The sequence below is a fragment of the Schistocerca gregaria genome, chromosome 6, assembly GCF_023897955.1.
Source record: "Schistocerca gregaria isolate iqSchGreg1 chromosome 6, iqSchGreg1.2, whole genome shotgun sequence".
Lineage (NCBI taxonomy): Eukaryota > Metazoa > Arthropoda > Insecta > Orthoptera > Acrididae > Schistocerca > Schistocerca gregaria.
In genome coordinates this window covers 557,600,695-557,625,982 of record NC_064925.1, presented here as the reverse complement: position 1 = coordinate 557,625,982, position 25,288 = coordinate 557,600,695, and the positions used below count along the sequence as shown (strand labels likewise).

The window sequence follows — 25,288 nt, the reverse complement described above, 5'->3', positions numbered from 1 at the left end:
AGATCTGTTTGTGGACAAGGTCTGCAGGATAGTTGCGGGAGAGGAAAGCACTGGTCAGATTATTGGTGTAATTGTTGAGGGATTCTTCACTGGAGCAGATACGTTTGCCACGAATACCTAGGCTGTGGGGAAGGGAGCGTTTGATGTGGAATGGATGGCAGCTATCAAAGTGAAGGTACTGTTGTTTGTTGGTGGGTTTGATATGGACAGAGGTGTGGATGTGAGCTTCAACTAGATGAAGGTCAACATCCAGGAAGGTGGCTTGGGTTTTGGAGAAGCCAGGAACTTAAATTTTCGTTTTTTTTTTGTGTTGCTATCGGCTGTACTGAGCTGAGGTAAGTACTGGCCAGCCCCTCTATCTCTTTGTTAGTAATTGTTTCAAATCTTTATATGAGATTTTCCATTAATTAGGTACATCGAAGTTTTTCATACATCGACAGCCTGTTACAAAGGTGAAACCTAGAGAATAGGGTTATTTACGCATAAGGATTTTTTTAAATTCTAGTTTTCGCAACGTAATGAACAAGCCATTACATTTCGGACATTCAGGAAACCTAATTCCTCCTGCACTGACATTTCGGCCGTGTATGTTCCAACCGTCTTTAGTTTGAAAAAGAACTGACGCCACGGTTTACAGATTTGTATTAAAAAACCAAATAGATATGACTACCACCAATAGAGATATTCAATCCGGCATTTTTCCTTTCTGTTTTACTTTCTTTTCAGTTATCAATGTTCTGACTGGGAGCAGAGACAAACACCAAATAATTCATGGAAAGATACGGGCAGAAATGTCAATTCCATTCACATAAGCGATTTAGATGCAGGACGGTTTGTTATGGCTCGACACCTGAGACATGCACTTCCTAATCAGCACAGCTGATCGGCTTTTCTCGTGGTATTGTCGTCCTGAAAGATGAAGACTACGTCAGAGAGGCAAAACCGCGACCAGACTGACGCCAATTGAACAAACGTCCGCTGTGTTCTCAGAAGTCGAAACAAAGGGGGATGGTACATAGCAGTTCATAAGGAAATTACGAAACCTACATAGTTTAATAAATTCTCATGTTCACGTGAACTTAAACACGTAGAAGTTCTCCGCCCTCCTGTAAAATATGTGCAGAATATTCAAAGTTACTAGCAGATAATGGGTTCAACGTACTCACAAATGAAATGTATTCGTAGCTTTATTGCATTTCTTTGCGTGCAGTTACACACAGCGAATACGTTTGGCGTGATTTGTACAAGAAATGTGGCAACTGCATATCTCACAAGTACGCAGCGGCATTATCTCGCTTTCAAAACAACGACAGAATAACATGTGAGTAAAATGAGGAAACTGCAACTGCTTTCGGCTTGTAACGTCCCTTATTCGCTACTTATGAGAGAATTCATCGTCTTTCGTTTTCCTCCGTAATCTTTGCGCTTTACGAGAGGATACCGTTCCAATGCAACGGCGAGTTGGAGAATTATCAGAAACACGAAACTGTAGGTACGGTTTTGTATAGCTAAATGTTAGTTAAATACACATCAGCCGTAAAAGTGCTCAGGAGATTCCAATCTAAGCGACAATAATGTTCGACATTGTTCTTGATCGCTGTGGTCATTTGCTAGGAGACGTGCAGTTACGGAATCGAAAAAAGTACGTACGTTCATGTTCTGGTACATGTTTTTTCCTTCTCCACATTTGCATTTATAACTCATTCTGGAACTTCATTACTCGTGAGAGAAAAAGTATTTTCTACAGTCTTCGATGTTATTTACAAAGTAGGGCACGGTGTGGAATGAGTTTATTCGATTTCGTGACTTCAATCTCAAAAAATGGAAGAGGAAATTTCTGCAAAGACAATGACATTTAAATTCCTTCTTGTCACAATTATTTGGGTGTTTTCAGATGAGTATGGTTCGCCAGGAACCTCAGAGTACAGTTTAAATGGCGGCAAACGAAACAAGAATAAGTCATAGCTACAGTTTGGCTTGTCACAAATATTTAGCTGCAATCGAATCCTCAACAACGCTGTCGCACCACACAGCGAACGTTCGAAGTCAAGCGACCGATTACTGATTTCAATGGAACGCCAGTTGCGCGCCGTGGTAGTTCCTCAGTTTAGTCATTCGAATGGAATGACTTCCTGAAATATGGAGATTACTGTGGCACCGCAGTGAGCTCTAGATAACGTTCCACAGCCTCTGCATGTACACACACTCTTTGTTTGAGAAGTTCTATGCTTGAGGAGCAGTCAGTCCAAGAGTAGGCGACAGAATATTTGAAATCTTCGCCTACCACCTCTCTGATAAGTAGTATAGGAGGCGATTTGTGTAAGATCAGAAACCACAGTGCTTGGAGCATGCCATACAGCGCGCTTTTTTGAACGTGGGTCTCCAAAAGAGAAGACCCCTATTTGTTTCCCTGTCGAACCAACGATATTGACAATTGTGATAGCAGTGGGAACAGAATCTTCAAGGTAAGGCCGTAGTGTATTGGAAAACTATAGCTTGATCAGATGAATCACGTTTCTTGTTACAGCAGGTCCATCTTCATATCCAGATACGCCGTCATCCATGAAAACGGGTGCTTGAAAAATGCACCATGCCACTGGGCTATCATGTTCTCATTTTACTCTACAACATGTCGTTGCTGTAGTCTTCACTCTGAAGGATAGTTTGATTTTATTCTCCTCACAGATGTGTCCACTGCAGGCCTCTTCGCATCTGCATAACTACTGCAACTTACATCCACATAAATCTAATTACTACACGTTAATCCTGATCTCTTTCTATATTTTGTATTTATATAGTGTTAGTCTTTCTGTATTATTGTACATCCATGTTAAAAAAAGAAACACAGAATGCTTTGAACGACTAGAGGTAGGTCGTTCATATTCACAGGACATGTACATTAGTATGTCCTGGATTAATGATTATAATTTGAACCACGTCCACCAGCGGGTTCAAGGACAGTATCGATAGCGCGGGGCATGAAACCGTATGCTAAAATGGCTGCAGCTCTCGTTGTCGCTATAAACCGAAACTTATGTATCACCTTTGGACATGGCTGACGTTTGCAGCAACCGTATACACAAAATTGAAAAATATGTAAATATCTGCCAACCGGTTGCATAGATTTTCTATATACCTTGACCAGGTTGCATCACTTCTAAGGGTGACTTCATCAGAAGATAAGGTAATTACCTAGAATGAATATGTCTTCTGTTCTTCTTTATTGTGATTTCATTCCCCAGCCCCATATGGGCAGGGGAGGGCTGTCAGCGGCATTATCCACCGCTCTTCAGCCGAGTGACATGATAACTAAAACAAGAATAAAATGATACATAAATAAGGAGATAAAAAAGGGGAACATAAGATAGAGTAAGGGGAGAAAATGGAGGTAAAAATACACTGACAAGAAGACATTCATGGGGGACCATTAAAAAAGTCACCAGAAAGTTAAAAAACGAAGTTGGTGAATCTTAAAACACCGAGAAGGCACTGAATGCACATGGACAGGTTAAAAGTCGGCCACAGTATTAAAAACACTCTGGAACAACACAATTAAAACCCACTTGGAGCACACATGACGAAGAATAAAACTGCCCCGTGGGACCTGCCAAGGGAAAGGTCAGGGAGGAGGGAAAAGGAGGGGAGAGCAAGGGGCAGCTGGGAAAGTGGCGGGATGAAGAGAGGAGGGGCATCAGTGGGTTCACGAAGAGGCAGGAGACACGTGGGGCGGGAGAGGAAGACGGAAGGCAGGGCAGGAGGGAGCGCAGAGACACTGAAAGGAGGCACAAGAGATGGAGGGGGTAGGAGGGGGAAGTCACTAAGGAGGAGGGAGGGGAGGAGAGGGAGACCTGAGGAGGAGACATGAAGATGGGGTTAGATTTTGTAGGAAGGGTAGATGTCAGAGCGAAGCTCATCATCCGGAAGGGGTAGACGGTGGAAATTGTGTTGGGAAAGGAGATGGAGGGTGTGGAGATGGAGAGAGGGTGGAACACAACGGTAAAGGTGCGGCAACTAGTTGGGGGTGGAGAGGAAGGGAGACACTAGGGGGTGAGTGGGATCAAGGTGGCGGATAATATATAGTGTGTGCATGTGTGCAAGGAAAAGGAGATAGTGGGGGAAGAGGATGAGGTCGTAGAGGATGCACATGGGGGACTGAAGGCAGGTGCAGAAGGCAAGGCGGAGCGCATGGCGTTCGAGGATTTGGAGGGCTTTATAGAACCGGGGAGGGGTGGAAATCCAAGCGATGCTGGCATAACAGAGGATGGGGCAGATGAAGGATTTGTATGTGTGAAGGATGGTGGAAGGGTGCAGACCCCACGTCTGGCCGGACAGGAGTTGCAGAGGCGGTTTTGAGCTTTGTTTTGGATGGTAAGAAGGTGAGGAGTCCAGGTGAGGTGGGGGTCGAGTGTGAAGCCAAGGTATATGAGGGTAGGAGTGAGGTTGATAGGATGGCCATAAATGGTGAGGTAGAAATTGTGGAGGCGGAACGAGCGGGTGGTGCAGCCTATGATGATCGCATGGGTCTTGGAGGGATTAACACGGAGGAACAACTGGTTGCACCAAGAGGTTAATTGGTCAAGGTGGGTTTGAAGGGTACGTTGGAACCGTTGAAGGGTAGGATAAAGGGCTAGGAAAGCTGTGTCATTAGCGAACTGTAGAAGATGAAGAGGAGGGGGAGGTTTGGACATACCAGCACTGTACAGCAGATAGAGGAGGGGGGAAAGGACAGAACCTTGGGGCAAGCCGGCAGAGGGGTAGAAAGTACAGGACTGGGAATTATGGATAGTCACATAGGAGGGACGATGGGAGAGGAAGGAAGCAACGAGACGGACGAAGTTGATGTAGAGAGCATAGGTCTGGAGTTTGAAGAGGAGCCCATGATGCCAGACACGGTCATTGGAGTTCTGGAGATCAAGGGAAACAAAGATAGCGGAGTGACGGGTGTTAAGTTGGAGGGAAAGAAGATTGGTAAGGTTAAGGAGCTGGTCGTCGGCGGAGAAGGAAGGCTGGAAGCCACATTGGGTAAGAGGAAGGAGGCGGTGTTGGTTAAGGTGGCGGTGAATACGGCGAGAGAGGATGTCCTCGAAGACCTCACTGAACCCGGAGGTGAGGCAGATTGGACGATAAGAACAGGTATCAGAGGGAGGTTTGTTAGGTTTAGGGAACAGCAGGACACGGGAAGTCTTCCACAGGTAGGGGTAAAGTCCAGTGGAGAGGAGGACATAGTACAGGGTAGCAAGGACAGACAGGAAGGATAGGGGGGATTCCTTGAGGTGACGGTAGGTGATGCCAACATGACCAGGGGCGGTGTTGCGTTTGGAGAGTAGGGCGAGTGTGATGTCTTATGTGGTGATTGGAGTGTTTATGTCTGAGGGGGGTAACCGATCCAAGTACTGGAAGCTAGGGGCAAGCGGGGGAGACAGTGTGGTCAAGGACGGTGGGGAAGAGGGAGTAATCAAAATGGTGATCGTCAGTAATGGAGTACTTACATGAAGAACATATCGTCATAGATGTACAGTGGTTTAAGTGCTGAGTTGCTCAAGTCATACATTAAAATATAAGGCATAATGTTCTTCAAAAAGTCAAACATTGAAACATAAGTAACGCCGGTGTGTTGTGAGGAGACTGACCTGCGTGGCTACTAGTCACGCTACCAAATAAACGTAGTGTAGGGCGCGCCACAAGCGGGCCACTAGTCACTTGAGTAAAACAATTTTGTGTATTACACATTTTTTGAGGTAAATCATACGTATAGCCAATATGGCTTTCACCAAAAATTAATTTTACAAATTATTGAGTAACATTTATAAATGAGCTTCAATCAGGATAAAATAGTGCAGAGTTCGCTACGTTTTGCGTAGCACAGGCAGAACCAGAGTTAAATACGACTGGAATTACATACGTAATAAAGAACATCAGTTCGTTGTATGACATAAAATTTGAAAAGGAAGCTTGCATAACTAGGGCACAGAGGTCATCTGGTGTGTTATCAATGGGCGTAACTTAACAGCGGTAAAATAATATGTCTGAGAGCACTGGTTTAAAATCATTAAGGAAATTCTTATTTTTAAACTGCACTTGTTCATTCAACATGTCCTCTTTATTTTGTGTGTGCCTGAAAATTTAAAGTTCTTCCAAGACATCAAGTTTTCTCTCTTTCTTTTCTCTATGCCGAATTGTCATTTCGTTTAATTCTTTGGGGTTATGCCCTCTTATGAAAAGATGTTTTGCAAATGTTAAATTGTGCACATTAGGGCCTTTTATGCCTCAAGGTGTTCTTTGTATCTTACGTTGAAAGCTCTGCCTGTCTGTCCAATATAAAATGATGGACATGTATTACAGGAAATTTTATATACCCGTAAAGGTTCGTTTGAAGCTTTTAGACTACGAATTACATTTTTTATTGTAAGTTATTATGTGTGGAAAAGCAACCTTGCAGCCGTATATTTTAGTTAACATACCCTGAATCCTATACGATATGTTACCTAAAAAGGGAATTGAGATGTACGTTTGATCTATATTATTAGTTTGACGAGTACCTAAAGTGGCGACTCTTTCTTTAGTTTTTTCTTTAAGGATGTTTTCCACTAGTGACGGTTCATAGCCGTTATTAAATGCTATTCTCGTAATTTCATCAATTTCTTTCTGCAGTTTTTCTGGTGGTAAGGGAGTAAACACGGCACGGTGAATTTCTGAATGAAAGAAAGTTTTATATGAGGTTTAGGGGTGTCTAGTCTTATATTTCAATGTATGACTTGAGCAACTCGGCCCTTAAATCACTGTATATCTTTGACGATACGTTCTTCATGTAAGTACTATATGTTTTACACTCGTTTACATTAGTGTAAACTTTTATTAGATAAGATATTTAATCTGACATATTTATTTTAGGTATATATCTTAACTTCTGATGAAGTCACCCTTAGAGGTGACGAAACCTGGTCAAGGTATATAGAAAATCTATGCAACCGGTTGGCAGATTTTTACATATTTTTCAAAAAACAAATGGATCAGTGTGACTTAAGCAGACGTTCAGGATGCCTCGCAGACGTACGCGCAAATCGTACCATCAGGTCAGTGGGTTTGGGAGAGTACGCATTATTGACATGAGAGAATGTGATGCATCCCTCCAGGAGACTGCTGTTTTTGTGGGACGAAGTGTTTCAGGAGCGGCTGTGTGCAATATGGTTCACCGAAGGCCGCAGAACACGACGAGATGCGTCAGGTCGTACAACCTACACCAACCCTCGAGAAGATCGATACCTCATCTGGACGGCATTTCAGGATAGATCTGCGTCCTTCTCGGCTCTGGGACACAAGTGGAACGGTGTAACAAATCGTCCAATATTAGGGAAGACAGTCAGTCGCCGTTTATTATGGAATGGATTACGTGCGTGTCCTCCACTTCTACGCCTACCTTTGGCGTATAGCAGAAGCATACTACACGCAGTGACTGCATTCGCACAAATCGTACAGCACCAACCATTTCTCATGATGTGGGGTGATATTCGGTTCAAACAAAAATCACAGCTTGTGTGTGTCCAGGGAACTGTGACCCCTGTGACTACGTGAGTGACTTCCTGCGAATCGTAGCCATACACTTTCTCTATAACACGCCAGACGCCATTTTTCAGCAAGACAATTCACGACCAAATTTTGCTGCACGAATACGTGCCTTCTTGGTGTAACACAATTTCACCATTTTTCCGTAGCCCACCACATCACCAGACTCGCCGCCAATCGAAAACGTGTGGGATATGGTGCATCGATGGGTGCAGCTATGTGATCCAGTGCTAACCAACACAGATGAACTTTTGAACCACGTGAATACAGCGTGGATTGTTATACCCCAGGACGCCGTTCGCGCCTTGCATGTGTTGATACCATCACTCATGGAACAAGCTATCAAGGCTCAGACTACCTAACAGACCAAAACAATAATTTCTATCCCGACACTGACAATGATGAGTGTTTATGGAAAAGTTCAAAGCAATCGTAAAAATGCGTTTTAGACAGGTATGTGCCGAATCAAAGTGTGAGGGACGGGAAAAACCACCGTGGTTCAACAACAAAGTTAGTAAACTACTGCGAAAGCAAAGAGACCTTCACTGCAAATTTAAACGCAGTCAAAACCTCTCAGACAAGCAGAAGCTAAATGACGACAAAGTTAGCCTAAGGAGCGCCATGCGTGAAGCATTTAGTGAATTCGAAAGTAAAATTCTATGTAACGACTTGACAGAAAATCCTAGGAACTTCTGGTCTTACGATAAATCAGTGTGTGAATCGAAACAGCACATCCTGACACTCTGAGATGATAAGGGCATTGAAACAGAGGATGGCACACGTAAAGCTGAAATACTAAACACCTTTTTCCAAAGCTGTTTCACAGTTCCTTCTCTAAATCCTCGCAAGAACGAAAAAATAGCTGACATCGAAATAAGTGTCCAAGGAATAGAAAAGCAACTGAAATCACTCAACAGAGAAAAGTCCCTGGATCTCTCTGGATACCAATTCGATTCTACACAGAGTACACGAAAGAGCTTGCCCCCCTTCTAACAGCCGTGTACCGCAAGTCTCTAGAGGAACGGAAGGTTCCAAATGATTGGAAAAAAGCACAGGTAGTCCCAGTCTTCAAGAAGGGTCGTCGAGCAGATGCAAATCTATAGGCCTATATATCTGACATCGATCTGTTCTAGAATTTTAGAACATTTTTTTTTACTCGCTTATAATGTCATTTTTAGAAACACAGAATCTACTCTGTAGGAATCAACATGGATTCCACAAACAGCGATCGTGTGAGACCCAACTCGCTTTATTTGTTCATGTTACCCAGAAAATATTAGTTATAGGCTCCCAGGTAGATGCCATTTTCCTTGACTTCCGGAAGGCTCCGTACTGTCGCCTGATAAACAAAGTACGAGCCTACGGAATATCAGACCGGCTGTGGCGCTGGATTGAAGAGTATTTAGCAAACAGAACACAGCATGTTGTTCTCAATGGAGAGACGTCTACAGACGTTAAAGTAACCTCTGGCGTGCCACAGGGGAGTGTTATGGGACCATTGATTTTCACAATATATTTAAATGACCTAGTAGATAGTTTCGTAAGTTCCACGCGGCTTTTCGCGAATGCTGTTGTAGTATACAGAGAAGCTGCAGCATTAGAAAATTGCAGCGAAATGCAGGAACATCTGCAGTGGACAGGCACTAGGTGCAAAGAGTGGCAACTGACCCTTAACGCAGCCAGATGCAATGTTTTGCGAATACAAAGAAATAAGGATCCTTTATTGAATGGTTATATGATAGCCGAACAAACACTGGTAGCAGCTACTTCTGTAAAATATCTGCGAGTATGCGTACCGAACGATTTGGAGTGATCATATAAAATTAATTGTTGGTAAGGTGGGTGGCAGGTTGAGATTCATTGGGAGAGTCCTTAGAAAATGTAGCCCATCAACAAAGGAGGTGGCTTACAAAACACTCGTTAGACCTATACTTGAGTATTGCTCATCAGTGTGGGATCCGTACCAGACCGGGTTGACGGAGGAGATAGAGAAGATCCAAAGAAGAGCGGCGCGTTTCGTCACAGGGTTATTTGGTAACCATGACAGCGTTACGGAGATGTTTAGCAAACTCAAGTGGCAGACTCTGCAACAGAGGCACATTGCATCGCGGTGTAACTTGCTCTCCAGGTTTAGAGAGGGTGCGTTTCTGGATGAGGTATCGAATACATTGCTTCCCCCTACTTATATCTCCCGAGGAGATCACGAATGTAAAATTAGAGAGATTCGAGCGCGCATGGAGGCTTTCAGACAGTCGTTCTTCCCGCGAACCATACGCGACTGGAACAGAAAAAGGCAGGTAATGACAGTGGCACCTAAAGTGCCCTCCACCACACACCATTGGGTGGCTTGCGGAGTATAAATGTAGATGTAGATGGCGGACCCTGGGCGTACTACACAACTTGACACATGCTGAACCGTCATGACTGAAATGCTAATCAGAACGTACTAAAGCACATGTCTTGTTAATATGATCGTCCTATACCTAGTCGTTCAAAGCGTTCCGTTTTTTTCTGAACATGAGTATATAACCATATATAGAATAGCGTGAAACGAACGTATATCGCGCTTGTTGGTACATTTGACTTCAAGAAAGACGTCAAGGGTGAAAGAATTCAAGTTTCCTCAGTATTTTTCAAGCGTTCCACAATCGTATTATTTGGATTGCTGATGAGTCATTTATACTTGTATGAACTTTTTTTCGAACTTATATACTGCTTTTCTTCCATCGGTGTTGGCTAAAGAAACCGAAACATTAAAGGAATAAAGCTGAATGTGTGTAGCTGATGGCTTTACAAACAGTTTCCGTCACATTTTTAGCGGCTGTCGCAAGTTAACTACCTGGACGTCCTGGGAAGCAATACCTCCGAATGTTTCACGTGGAAACTCATGAAGCAAAATAAAAAAAATGTTATTAACATTCTACATCTTTATTCTTCATGTCTACACATTTATTTCTCAACATTGGAAACCTGATGACGGACTCATTTCTTCCAACGAGTGATCGGTTTGTTAACATCGCCACGTTAGAATGTTTGATTCTCTGGACGGAGAAGAATATTACCTAAACTTGCATCGCTTCATCACTAAGAAACTGGAGTCCTCCAAGGCGTTGTTTAAGTTCTGGAAATAGATGTAAACCGGATGCGGGCAAGTCGGGACTGTATGGAGGATTATCGATGACAGTGATCCCAGGGCATTGAATCGTTGCGGATGTCGTAGTGTCCCTATACAGTCTGTCATTATGTTTCTGAAGGGGATGGTGCTCCATGAGTGGATGAACTCTTCGAATTCGAAACTCGATTACAGCGCACTTATCTCACACACCGACATACTTACTTTATGGCCGGAAATATTCAGACACGAAGAACAAAGACGCAGAATTTCCATGACGAAAAGGTTTAAGAGATTTCACGTAAAATATGTAGAGTACGCCTTCGTATGAAAGCTAATGATTTTGAAATACTTAACGAAGTGTCGATGAGACCTTAACAGCACACATTTGTCTGTACTGAAAGATCTTCACCTTCTGTAAAAATAATTATCAGTATGTACCAAAAACTAATTAAAAGAAGGTAAGAAGTATTAGCAGTACAGAAAACGAAAAGGGACTACATGCACAAGAGAAAATAAAATATGAACGCTTTTAGTTATAGAATTGCACCAAACATTTGTTAGCAAACATTTGTCGTGCGTTCCGGTCCATTCGGCAGCGTGTTTGTAATGTTACACTGATATTGACGTCCTGTCACGGGGAGCGCATTGTGAGGCTTCTACAGCATTGTTCCGTTTTTACTGGCAACAAAAACCAAAATTTCCATATATTTAGGCGTTGAATTGTGGTGTTCGGTACATGAGGCATTATTAAACTGGAAATTCGATGTACTTTTGTCTTTTTCTTTTATTATTTACAAGCAATGGTGACGTGTGTCATAAGTAAAATTTAATACGAGAGTAACACTGAATGCAACTAATTTAGACGAAGCCTAAACTTGATTCCTACAGTTATCAGTTTACATAGGAAGCTACCTGCAGCTAGTTCATTATTTAAGTTTCAAGAAGCGGTTAGAGGCATTTAAACTTTTATATGTACTGAAATATCTGTATACCGATTGTTCGCTACCTTATGTAAGCTGAATGCATGTAAATAAAACCGATAGATGAATAGATGCAATTCAAATTGCTACGCTTGACATTTATTCTCATAGAATTACATAATTTTCACTTTCCATCCTCGCACACTGACAGAGCAGAGAAATGTTTCTGACGAGTAGTAATTACAACGATGTTTGGCACCACCTGCAGATATAAATATAATAGCATAAGAAGCAGTTATTTGCGGCTATTACGTGGTTTATTCGACAAATATCGCGTTTTGTATAAAAACTCAAGAAGTTAACCAAATTAATGTGGTGTGCAAAACGATACATGAACTGGTGATACACTTAACTTCGAAGTTAACGTGTTCATTAAAAAAATTATGACTTTTCGATAGTTCATATCTTACTGAAAAGTTTAATCAACAGTTTGAACGAAATTAATTTTACATTATGCCGAAACTGTTGATCGGCGATAAAATTCAACATTGGAAATATTTTAGGACATGCACAATTCAAATATGGTTACTAAAAGCACTTTTGGGATGCAACGACACTAAAGAAGCATTCAGAACTGAAAAGAGTATGTCGATAAAAATGACCACATTATATTGTAATGTTGTCTTTATCAGAGCCAACTGAAATTAATCATACCATTCTACTTTGTATATTCTTGATCAGAGTACTAGGTTGTATTTGTTTAGAATGTGAATATACATCAGTGCAGATGTTGATTCAATAGTACCAACACCTGTTTAATATTTAGTCTGCAGTCTACAGTAATTATCAGAGACCTTCATAGATAAATCCATAAATATAAATACGATACCAAAAAGCAAGAAAGGGCGTTCCTTCCTTGACATGCAGTGGAGAAAGACTTGTGTGTGTGTGTGTGTGTGTGTGTGTGTGTGTGTGTGTGTGTGTGTGTGTTTCAAAGCGCTGCGCAGCGTTAACGCCCACCAGTGGGCTGTAATATATGTGAAACATAGGTGAAGCAAGAAGCAACAATAAACAGGGAAGACATATTTCATTTTTAACTGGCAGCGTTCAATGATTTACTTCGCATCACTTCACAAGGCACAGTGTTTAACGTTTCTGCAGAGCTGCTAAAGCTGACCTGGAGATACCAACCACACATTTTCAACTTCAGCGAGATCACCAAGAAAAAGTATAAGTACATCGTGCATCCGTATATTTTTGGCCATTAAAGAATCTGTAGTTCTGAATTTAAGTCATCCATGACGGCGCAGGCTAATTCTTCAGATATTTCCTGTGGAGGTCAGAGTTATTGGATTCGTGTATTGAGAAAGTGAATTAACAACGATCTTGGTTCTGTATTCGTTATTTTCAGGAAATCCTTTTCACTGTCTCGTATGAATATCACCTCGTTACTTTTCTGAGTCGATTCCTAATTACATTTTCATTTGTTTCCATTGGCGTCCCATACAGAAAATAAAGGTGTTATCCTCTACGGTTGTAAGTTACAGCCCATTTACATGTCTCAAGTAAACTGAAATGTCGAACTTCCTGGCAGATTAAAACTGTGTGCCGGACCGAGACTCGAGCTAGGGACCTTTGTCTTTCGCAGGAAAGTGATCTACCAACTGAGCTACCCAAGCACGAGTCACGCCCCATCCTCACAGCTTTAATTCGAGTCTCGGTCCGGCACACAGTTTTAATCTGCCAGGGAGTTTCATATCAATGCACACTCCGCTGTAGAGTGAAAATTTCATTCTACAAACGTAAATGTCGTTTGCGTAGCGGAGTCCATGAGCCAATGGTATTCACTTTATTTTATGTCAGTGTGCAGTTTACAATGTTCGTCATTCTCTGATCTGATGCAGTCGCATACATCTGCCGTTTGTATTATTCTTTACGTTACATTTAAGTGTCGTATTGTACAAATCGGTTTCGGTACTTGCTAAGTAAAAGAACGCAAGATGCACAGGAGAGAGTGCAATTTTGTTGCGATTGTTGCGATGACAATAGCGAACGGGTCTCCGACGTTTCGGAAGGCTTACGTTGTTGTATCATATTCTGATAAGGCGACTTCGTTGTAAGATGGGAGGAAAGAATAATCCGAACGAAACATCACGGACATATTCCGAACGCAATTTTATTGCTTTCCTAGGCACCGAAAGCATTCATCATTATATGTGAAGAAATTTTTGTTTGTGTATTTACTATAAATATATTATTGTTTTAAACTACAGAACAACACAACAGTACCGCGTCACTATTGGAACTTCAATAGTGGCAACTATTTATTTACAGCTCGTACAAGATAGATACTTGTTTCAAAGTTTAACTGACCTTCAAAGTAGTCACCAGCATTGTGTATAACCAGTGGCCAGCGATGTGGAAGTCGTAGGATACTCTTAGCAGTGCCAGCTGTGTTGACAATTAGAGCGGCGCGGTCTATTGCCCGACGAATTTGTAGCAGTTCTGAAACGAATGCCGTGAACTGTTTCCTTCAGTTTATATATCAATTTGAACTCACGAGGGCATAAGTCAGAGGAGTGCAGTAGGTGGTACAGGACTTGGCAGCCTCATCAGTCAAACATATCAGTAATAGCTTGCACTGTACATGCTTGAGCATTGTCCTGCAAAATGATGGTCAGGTCTTGCAGAAAGTGTTGTCACTTCTGTCTCTATGCTCTCCATTTTTGGAACACCATCTACGGCCAGCTTGCTGTAGTAGTTCCTACCCATCACGTACGCTTTTAACAACAAAAAGTTGGTAGTCTTCTTCCAACAACTTCAGTTGTGCCCAATAAACTTTCGAGAACTAAATCACCTTCGTTCCAAGGATTTGTATTTAATTACACTGCGTGTTTATGCTATTCTTTTGTCTGGGTCCTAGGGACCAGCAGAGCTTCAAATTCCCTGCAATCGAATTCCACGATTTGGTATTTATGCACAAGGGAGCTGCAATTCAGACCACAAGCTATGAACTCTTTTGAAGGTGCTCTATATTTCTTGAAGGTCTTTCGGTGACGGTACTTCCCTAACGGGAAAATCATTGTCTGTGAACAATATGAAAGCTCTGTTGGCCCTATTGTATAAATTCTTTCGTATACTTGTAATGTTTCGAAGAATATGTTCAAATCACTTAATAAAGACAAGTCTTCCGGTCCTGACTGTACACCAGTTAGGTTGCCTTCAGAGCACGCTGATGTAATAGCTCCTTACTTTGCAGTCACATACAACCGCTCGCTCTACAAAAGTGCAATACCTAAAGACCGGAAAATTTCATAAGGTACACCATTACTTATGAAAGGAAATACGAGTACTACAGTGAAATGGAGACCCATATCACCGATGTTGATTTGTGTTAGCTTCTTGGACCGCACATAGTGATCGAACATTATGAATGACCTCGTTGAAAACAATTTGTTTGCAAAGAGTATTCACGAATTTAGGAAAAATCATTATTGTCAAACACAACGAGCGCTTTATTCACAGGACGTAATGAGTGGTATCGACAGGGGACCGCAAACTGATTCCACATTTCTAGTTTTTCGAAAAGCTTGCAACAACCGTCCTCACAAACAGCTTCTAAACAATCTGCTTGTGCTTATGGAGTATCGTCTCAGCTGTGCGAACTGTATTCGTGATATCCTGTCAAAAGATCACAGTTAGTAGTAATCGACAAAAGCCAGTTGAAAAATTATCTAGATAAGATATCGGTAGTGCAAACCTGGCATTCAACTCTGGCAATGAAAAGTGTGAAGTCATCCACGTGAGAGTACTAAATGGACTCCGTTAAAGCCGGCAGCTTTGGGCCGAGCGGTTTTAGCCGCTTCAGTCTCGAACTGAACCGCTACTTTCCCAGGTTCGAATCCTGCATTGGGGATGCGATGTCATTAGGTTAGTTAGGTTTAGGTAGTTCTACGTTCTAGGGGACCGATGACCTCAGATGTTAAGTCCCATAGTACTCACAGCCATTTGAACCATTTGAACTCCGTTAAATTTCAGTTACGCGATAACTCAGAAAGAACTGTGGACCGCTTATTCAATGTCATACCTAGGTATTAGAATTACGAACAACTTAAATAGCAACGATCACATCGAATGTTGAATGCGTACCGAAGGCTCTGTTTTATTGTCGGAACGCTTAGGTGAAAGATTAACCTTGCCGCATGGGATCCACAAATGACGTAGGACATGGAACGGTCCAAAGAAGGGGAGCGCGTTTCGTATTATAGCGAAACAGGGGAGAGAGTGCCACAGATATCGTACTCGTGTTAGAGTGCTATTAAAAAAAAAACGCAATTTTCGTTGCGGCGACAACATTTTCCAAAATTTACGTCACCGTCTTTCTCCTCTGGATGTGAAAATCTTTCGTTAGTGACGACCTATGTCGGGAGAAATAATCATCGTAGTAAAATAGGAGAAACTAGAGCTTGCTAGCTTCGCTGCTTTTCCTCTGGTCTTTTCCGGAATGAAACAGTAGCGAAATAGTCTGAATGTGGTTCGATTAACCATCTGCCAGGCGCTTGAATTTGATTTGTATAGTACATATGTACATATAGGTCGAGATGATGTACGAGGTTGTGAGGGTATTAGTCCATCAGCTTTTATGTAATGAGAAATATCCTAAATGATTTCCAGCCACGCGAAAATACTAGTTTTGCGACTGTTTATTAATAAATATGAGTTCGTAAAATAGTTAAACGAGCACCTTATTCAATTTAAAAACATAAGGGCATTTCGTTCGCCTGCAACAATTGTTTCTTTTCATTACTGAGGTTTTATTTATTCCTCTCTTGCGTAAAAGTCGAGTGAACACTGTGTCTGAGATGCGTACCTTAAGAGATGTGAATTTTTTCGTTATTATGAAACATATCTTTGCTACCGAACAACTGTTTTGTAGCTCTATGCCATTTGGAACCCGTGTCAGATCTATTGTGTTTCTTGTTTTGGACGTACTACCACCTCTCAACATATCCAATATTGTTTTAACACTCTGTAGTTATATTTTAAAATGTGTACTTTAAAATTTAAAGAATTACTGTTTTCCTTTCAGCCTGTATGAAAATTCGGTTGCGTAGATGAGGGATATGTAGCAATATCGGTTGGCAAACTGCTTTGCTTCGCCCAGAGTCGCACTGGACTATAAACGTCAAACACAGGAGACACTCTATCGTGTCTCTTCTTGTATGAAACCGGTGGCTTTACATCTATTTCTGCTCGTTCTACAGCTCACATAACTTCCCAGTTTTCATTTCTCTTTTAGACTTTTCTTCACTCCAGCCCCAGTGTCATACCTGCAGTTCGATTTCCGAACGGAGATCAACATCGTTCGTGACTTGGAGCATCCTCTCACCATAAAATGGCCGCAGTACGCTCATATCTATGCGAACGGTTCTAAGTCTGAGGCGAGTGCTGATGCTCCTTCTGTATCCCTCTGCTGGCACCTACCAAATGCCTTCCACCTGAATCTTCTATCTACACGGCGTAGTAACTTATCTTCTGGGAAGTCATTTTTTATAGTACCCGCACATCCAAGTTGATCGTGATATTCCTACACTCTCCAAGTGTGCTGCATAGACTGTAGCATCCCACGTTTGACAAACAGAGCAACAGGTATGTTCTACATACTTGGCGGCCATAAGAGACGCGCAAACCTTGGGCATTGGTGTCCATTTACTCTCGATTAACAGACTGATGTCGTCATAATGAAAATATTGACCACATTGCCCAGAGGAGCTTTACAGAAAAGCAGTTACACACTACACCAAACCCTTACGGAAGCCTGTTTATCACGCTCGGAACTGTGAATGGCACGTCTTTGGCGACTCTAAGAACGGCCTTACAACCGAACGTCTCGACCACGATTCGCCTCAGGTGTTACCCCACGCACCTATATTGGTTGTGGGTAGCCACTTCCCACCAGTGTGCCTGTTTTACTCCACCATTTTGCTCTCAGACTGTTTGAAAGCCACAAGCGCCCTACGGAGAGCAGCGTGGTTTGAGACCTCATGCCACGGATTGCGCGTACCCTCCCACCGGAGGTTCGAGTACCCCCTCGGATGTGGGTGTGGGTGTTATTCTTAGCATAGGTTAGTTTAAGTAGTGTGTAAGTTTAGGGACCGATGACCTCAGCAGTTTGGTCCCTTATGAAGTCTCACACATATTTTAATAAAGCCACAAGCATCTACACTTTCCTTAAGGGTTTGCGAGGCCTCCATAACCATTGGCATCAGCCCGGTTGCAACTGGCTGCGTAATTTTGTGTTTTAATTTGCGTACAGACCTCTACTTGGACATTAAATTTTCGCTACTGCTCTCTCGTGCATTTTATATCATTGTTCTACTGATGCTAATGTACTTACCGCTGGTTGTATTGTGTGTTGGATTTTTATTTTAAGCACGTCTGTCTACATGCTACATTTCTTATGTTGTTATACACTGAAGCGCCAAAGAAACTGGTATAGAGATGCGCATTCAAAAACAGAGATATTTAACGAGGAAGAATAGGGCGCTGTGGTCGGCAACGCCTATACAAGGCAACAAGTGTATGGCGCAGTTGTTAGACCGGCTACCGCTGCTAAAATGGTAGGTTATCATGATTTATGTGCGTTTTCACGTGGTGTTATAGCCGCCGCACAAGCGATGGGACATGGCACCTCCGAGGTGATCATGAAGTGGGGATTTTCCCGTACGACCATTTTAAGAGTGTAGCGTCAAAATCAGGAATCCGGTAAAACATCAAACCTCCGACATCGCCGGAAAAACATAATGCAAGAACGGGACAAACGACGACTGAAGACAGTTGTTCAGAGTGACAGAAGTGCAATACTTCCGCAAATTGCAACAGATTTTAATGCTGGGTCATCAGCCAGTGTCAGAGTGCAAACCTTTCAACGAAACACCATCGACATGGGCTTTTGGCCACTCGCGTACCCTTGACGACTGCACGACAGCCGACCGAGTGGTTCTAAGCGCTACAGTCTGGAACCTCGTGACCGCTACGGTCGCAGGTTCGAATCCTCCCTCGGGCATGGATGTGTGTGATGTCCTTAGTTTTGTTAGGTTTAAGTAGTTCTAAGTTCTAGGAGACTGATTACTTCAGAAGTTAAGTCCCATAGTGATCAGAGCCATTTGAACCATTTTGAACTGCACGACACAAAGCTTAACGCCTCGCTAGGGCCCGTCAGCACCGACAATGGAGTGTTGACAACTGGAAGCATGTTGCCTGGTTGGACGAGTCTCGTTTAAAATTGTATCGACCGGATGAACGTGTACGGGTATGGAGACAGCTTCATGAGTCCATGGACCCTGCATGTCAGCAGGGGACTGTTCAAGCCGGTGAAGGCTCTGTATTGGTTTGAAGTGTGTGCAGGTCGAGTGATGTGGGACCCTGAATCTTCTAGTTACGACTATGACGGGTAACACGTAAGCATTCGTGTCCAGTATGCATTCAGACATACTTGGGACTATGTCAGCAATTCGACACCCCATGCGTCCAGCATTGCTACAGAGTGGCTCCAGGAACGATCTTCGGAGTTTGAGCACTTCCGCTTTCCACCAAACTCCTCAGACATGATCATTATTTAACTTATCTGGGATGTCGTGCAGTGTGCTGTTCAGAAAAGATATTGACCCCCCCCCCCCTCTCTCCCCGGACTCTTACGGATTTATGGACAGCTCTGCCCGATTCATGATGTCAGTATCTGTTGGTGAACGATATTTTCTTGAACGCTATTCATAGCCAAAATGAACTTCAAAATGTGGTCAGACTGCTTTTTGTAAAGTTTGAAAACATTTGTTTTTGTTATTTAGTCGAGTTTTAAGCCTACAGCCTGCGTTATTCACAAAATTCTTCTTATGTGATTTATGAAAGTGATTACTGATACTTAGCCTTTCGTGCAGAATGAGTGTAGAAACTGTGTAATAGCGTAACTCCACAATATCTTATCAGGAGTAGCTAGACATAAGTGAACGTTAATACAGGGTGTGTGCATCCTTAGCCTTTGCGACGGCTTGAACACTGCTGATGAAACTTTTGATGAGGGTTCTGAATACCTCTGAAGGAGTGGACGTCCATTCTTCCTCAAGAGCAGAAAGCAGAGGAAGTAGTGATATTGGACACTAGTGTCTCGGCGAAGTCGACTTTCCAACGCATCCCGAAGATGTTACAGTGGGTTCAGGTCCCTCAGACATTGCCTCAAAGACGTAAGTTTCACTGTCATATCAATACTGTCCAGAGACTCGCTATTTACGGCACCTCAAACGTCGCTTAGCAATGACAATAGAAATTTGTTGTTTATGAGGAAGTTTGAATCCCATTCTTCGAAACTTCCTTCCTATGTACAATCATTGTGGTTGCTGGAATACTGGTAGCCCTTTGGAACTCACAACTGACCCTTTCCGCTGATAACATGGGATTCATGCAACAACCATCCACAATGCTCCACGGACCCAATTTGGTTGCATTGATTTATCTGCTATTATACGTGGCATTTGCATTTTTATCACATCACCAACAGTTTAATTGCGCAGTTTTAGAAGGATTGAAATTCACTGAGTAATAGGTCGTTCAGGGGATATCGAATGACGGCTACATTCGAAGTCTCTTAGCTCCCCTGACACATTCAACTCTTATCGTCCTCTGCTGGAAACGCGATACCCCTTGCGCACTTTCATACTGATGGGTCCGCCTCTCGTGGTGCCAAATACACACATCAAAAAAGGTTTGCATCATATCGGTTCCGAGAGTTCCGAAACCTGTACAGAAAATTGGATTAGAGATGTCCATAAACAGCACTTTCACCCTCCCTATTGCTCATGTAAACCACACATTACATGTTGTAACACCATACTTTAAGAAGTGGTGGTCCAGATTGTTGTACATGCCGATACCTGTAACACGTCCTCTTGCATTGATGCATTCCTGTATTCGTCGAGGCATACTATCCACGAGTTCATCAAGGCACAGTTGGTCCAGATTGTTCAGTTACTCAACGGCGATTCGGTGTATATCCCTCAGAGTGATTGTACGGTCGCGTCATCCATACACAGTCCTTTTCAATCTATCCCAGGCACGTTCGATAGGTTCATGTCTGGGCTGGCGCCTAAGGTCGATGTCATTATCCTGAAGGAAGTCATTCACAAGATATGCACGATGGGGACGCGAATTATCGTCCAGTAACACAAATGCCTCGCCAATATGCTACCGGTATGGTTGCACTATCGCTCGGAGGATGGCATTCCCGTATCGTACTGCAGTTACGGTGCCTTCCATGACCACCAGCTACGTACGTCACCCCCACGTAATGCCACCCCAAAACTTCAGGGCACCTCCACCTTGCTGCACTCGCTGGCAGGGTGCCTAAGGCGTTCAGCCTGACCAGGTTGTGTCCAAACACATTTCCGACGGTTGTTTGATTGAAGGCATATGCGACACTCTTCGGTGAAGAGAACTTGATGCCAATCCTAAGCGGTCCATTTGTTGTTCTGCCCATCTGCACCGGGCTGCATGGCGTCGTGGTTGCAAAGATGAACCTCACTGTGGACGTCGGGCGTGAATTGGACCATCCTGGAGCCTATTGCGCACAGTTTGAGTCGTAACACGACGTCGTATGGCTGCACGAAAAGCATTACTCATCATGGTGACGTTGCTGTCAGGGTTCCTCCGAGCCATAATCCGTCGGTGGCGGTCATCCATCCATTGCGGTTGTAGCCCTTTGGTGGCTTGAGGGCGGCATGTCATCGACAGTTCCTTTCTCTCTGTATCTCCTCCAAATTCGAACAACATCCCTTTCGTTCAGTCCGAGACTCCTGGACACTGCCCTTGTTGAAAGCCTTCCTGGTACAAATTAACAATGCGAACCGCGTTATTGACCGTCTAGGCATGGTTGAACTACAGACTACAGGAGCCTTCCTGGTGGAATTACGTACCGATCGGGTGTCGGACCCTCTCCGTCTAATAGGCGCTGCTCATGCATGATTGGTTACATCTTTGGGCGAGTTTAGCGACATTACTGGACAGCCTGAGGCACTGTGTCTATGCCACACTATCCACGGTCAACGCCAGCCTCCAGGAGTCCTGGGGAACGGTGTGATGTAAAACATTTTTGTATGTGTAGTTAACTCCACTTTAAATTTTTGTCATATTCCGTGTAAGGAATTTCTGTACACCAGGAACACAGTCTCTTTCCTTTATATCCGGCTCACATGCACAGTGGACCTCGGGTCGCACACTGGCTGTCACCTGTCTTCCTCTCTCACCTGTTTCAGTGCCCGACACGTGGTCCCCGCCCCGGCTGGTGCCACCAGAGCCAGAGTTTGTGGAGCCCGTTGGTAACCTGACCGCACCTGTTGGCAAGGAGGTCATCCTCAGCTGCGTCGTGGACCACCTGGGGAAGTACAAGGTGAGTCCGCGTCGCGTCCTCTGCCTTACATACACTACTGGCCATTAAAATTGCTACACCACGAAGATGACGTGCTACAGACGCGAAATTTAACCGACAGGAAGACAATGCTGTGATATGCAAATGATTAGCTTTTCAGAGCATTCACACTAGGCTGGCGCCGGTGGCGACACCCACAACGTGCTGACATGAGGAAAGTTTCCAACCCATTTCTCATACACAAGCAGCAGTTGACAACCGTTGCCTGGTGAAACGTTGTTGTGATGCATCGTGTAAGGAGGGGAAATGCGTACCATCACGTTTCTGACTTTGATAAAGGTCGGACTGTAGCCTATCGCGATTGCGGTTTACCGTATCGCGACATAGCTGCTTGCGTTGGTCGAGATCCAATAACTGTTAGCAGAATACGGAGTAGGTGTGTCCAGGAGGGTACTGCGGAACGCCGTGTTGGATCCCAACGGCCTCGTATCACTAGCAGTCGAGATGACAGGCTTCTTATCCGCATGGCTGTAACGGATCGTGCAGCCACGTCTCGATCCCTTAGCCAGGAGATGGGGGCGTTTGCAAGACATCAACCATCTGCACGAACGGTTCTGCAACGTTTGCAGCAGCATGGACTATCAGCTCATAGACCGTGGGTGCGGTTACCCTTGACACTGCACCACAAATAGGAGCGCCTGCGATGGTGTACTAAACGACGAAGCTGGGTGCACGAATGGTAAAACGTCATTTTTCGGATAAATCCAGGTTCTTTTTACAGCATCATGATGTTCACATCCGTGTTTGGCGACATCGTGGTGAACGCACTTTGGAAGCTTGTATTCGTCATCGCCATACTAGCGTATCACCCTTCATGATGATATGAGGTGCAATTGGTAACACGTCTCGGTCACCTCTTGTTCGCATTGACGGCACTTTGAACATTGGACGTTACATTTGTGTTACGACCCGTGGATCTACCGTTCATTCGATTCCTGCGAAACCCTACATTTCAGCAGTATAATGCACGACCGCATGTTGCAGGTCCTGTGCGATCTACCGTTCATTCGATTCCTGCGAAACCCTACATTTTAGCAGGATAATGCACGACAGCATGTTGCAGGTCCTGTGCGGGCCTTTCTGGATACAGAGATTGGTCGACTGCTGCACAGCCAGCACATTCTCCAGATATCTCACCAATTGGAAACGTCTGGTCAATGGTGGTCGAGCAACTGGCTCGTCACAGTACGCCAACCACCCTTTTTTTTTCATCAGTCTACTGACTGGTTTGATGCGGCACGCCAAGAATTCCTTTCCTGTGCTAACCTCTTCATCTCAGAGTAGCACTTGCAACCTACGTCCTCAATTATTTGCTTGACGTATTCCAATCTCTGTCTTCCTCTACAGTTTTTGCCCTCTACAGCTCCCTCTAGTACCATGAAAGTCATTCCCTCATGTCTTAGCAAATGTCCTATCATCCTGTCCCTTCTCCATATCAGTGTTTTCCACATATTCCTTTCCTCTCCGATTCCCCGTAGAATCTCTTCATTCCTTACCTTATCAGTCCACCTAATTTTCAACATTCGTCTATAGCACCACATCTCAAATGCTTAGATTCTCTTCTGTTCCGGTTTTCCCACAGTCCATGTTTCAATACTATACAATGCTGTTCTCCAGACGTACATCGTCAGAAATTTCTTCCTCAAATTAAGGCCGGTATTTGATATTAGTAGACTTCTCTTGGCCAGAAATGCCTTTTTTGCCATAGCGAGTCTGCTTTTGATGTCCTCCTTGCTCCGTCCGTCATTGGTTATTTTACTGCCTAGGTAGAAGAATTCCTTAACTCCATTGACTTCGTGACCATCAATCTTGATGTTAAGTTTCTCGCTGTTCTCATGTCTACTACTTCTCATTACCTTCGTCTTTTTCCGATTTACTCTCAAACCATACTGTGTACTCATTAGACTGTTCATTCCGTTCAGCAGATCATTTAATTCTTCTTCACTTTCACTCACATTAGCAATGTCATCAGCGAATCGTATCATTGACATCCTTTCACCTTGCATTTTAATTCCACTCCTGAACCTCTCTTTTATTTCCATCATTGCTTCCTCGATGTACAGATTGAAGAGTAGAGGCGAAAGGCTGCCGGCCGCGGTGGTCTCGCGGTTCTAGGCGCGCAGTCCGGAACCGTGCGACTGCTACGGTCGCAGGTTCCAATCCTGCCTCGGGCATGGATGTGTGTGATGTCCTTAGGTTAGTTAGGTTTAATTAGTTCTAAGTTCTAGGCGACTGTTGACCTCAGTAGTTAAGTCGCATAGTGCTCAGAGCCATTTGAACCATTTTTGAGCGAAACGCTACAGCCTTGTCTTACACCCTTCTTAATACGAGCACATCGCTCTTGTTCGTCCACTCTTATTATTCCCTCTTGGTTGTTGGACATATACATATGACACGTCTCTCTCTATGGCTTACCCCTACTTTTTTCGGAATCGCGAACAGCTTGCATCATTTTATATTGTCGAACGCTTTTTCCAGGTCGACAAATCCTATGAACGTGTCTTGATTTTTCTTTACCCTTGCATCCATTATCAGCCGTAACGTCAGAATTGCCTCTCTCGTGCCTTTACTTTTCCTAAAGCCAAACTTATCGTCACCCAGCGCATTCTCAGTTTGCTTTTCCATTCTTCTGTATATTATTCTTGCAAGCAGCTTCGATGCATCAGCTGTTAAGCTGATTGTGCGATAATTCTCGCACATGTCAGCTCTTGCCGTCTTCGGAATTGTGTGGACGATGTTTTCGGAAAGTCAGATGGTACGTCGCCAAACTCATATATTCTACACACCAACGTGAATAGTCGTTTTGTTGCCACTTTCCCTAATGATTTTAGAAATTCTGATGGAATGTTATCTATTCCTTCTGCCTTATTTGACCGTAAGTCCTCCAAATTTCTTTTAAATTCCGATTCTAATACTGGATCCCCTATCTCTTCTAAATCGACTCCTGTTTCTTCTTCTATCACATCAGACAAATCTTCACCCTCATAGAGGCTTTCAATGTATTCTTTCCACCTATCTGCTCTCTCCTCTGCATTTAACAGTGGAATTCCCGTTGCACTCTTAATGTTACCACCATTGCTCTTAATGTCACCAAAGGTTGTTTTGACTTTCCTGTATGCTGAGTCTGTCCTTCCGACAATTATATCTTTTTCGATGTCTTCACATTTCCCCTGCAGCCATTTCGTCTTAGCTTCCCTGCACTTCCTATTTATT

At 43.5% G+C, this 25,288-nt stretch overlaps 1 protein-coding gene across 1 annotated transcript in view; it reads left to right on the top strand.

Annotated features, from left to right (window-relative positions):
- Positions 1–25,288, top strand: part of LOC126278938 (lachesin-like) — a 593,085-nt gene that overhangs the window by 333,849 nt on the left and 233,948 nt on the right. The window contains exon 2 of the mRNA XM_049979215.1: positions 21,903–22,036. Coding sequence (XP_049835172.1) covers positions 21,903–22,036 — 134 coding nt within the window. The remainder of the gene's footprint in view (positions 1–21,902; positions 22,037–25,288) is intronic.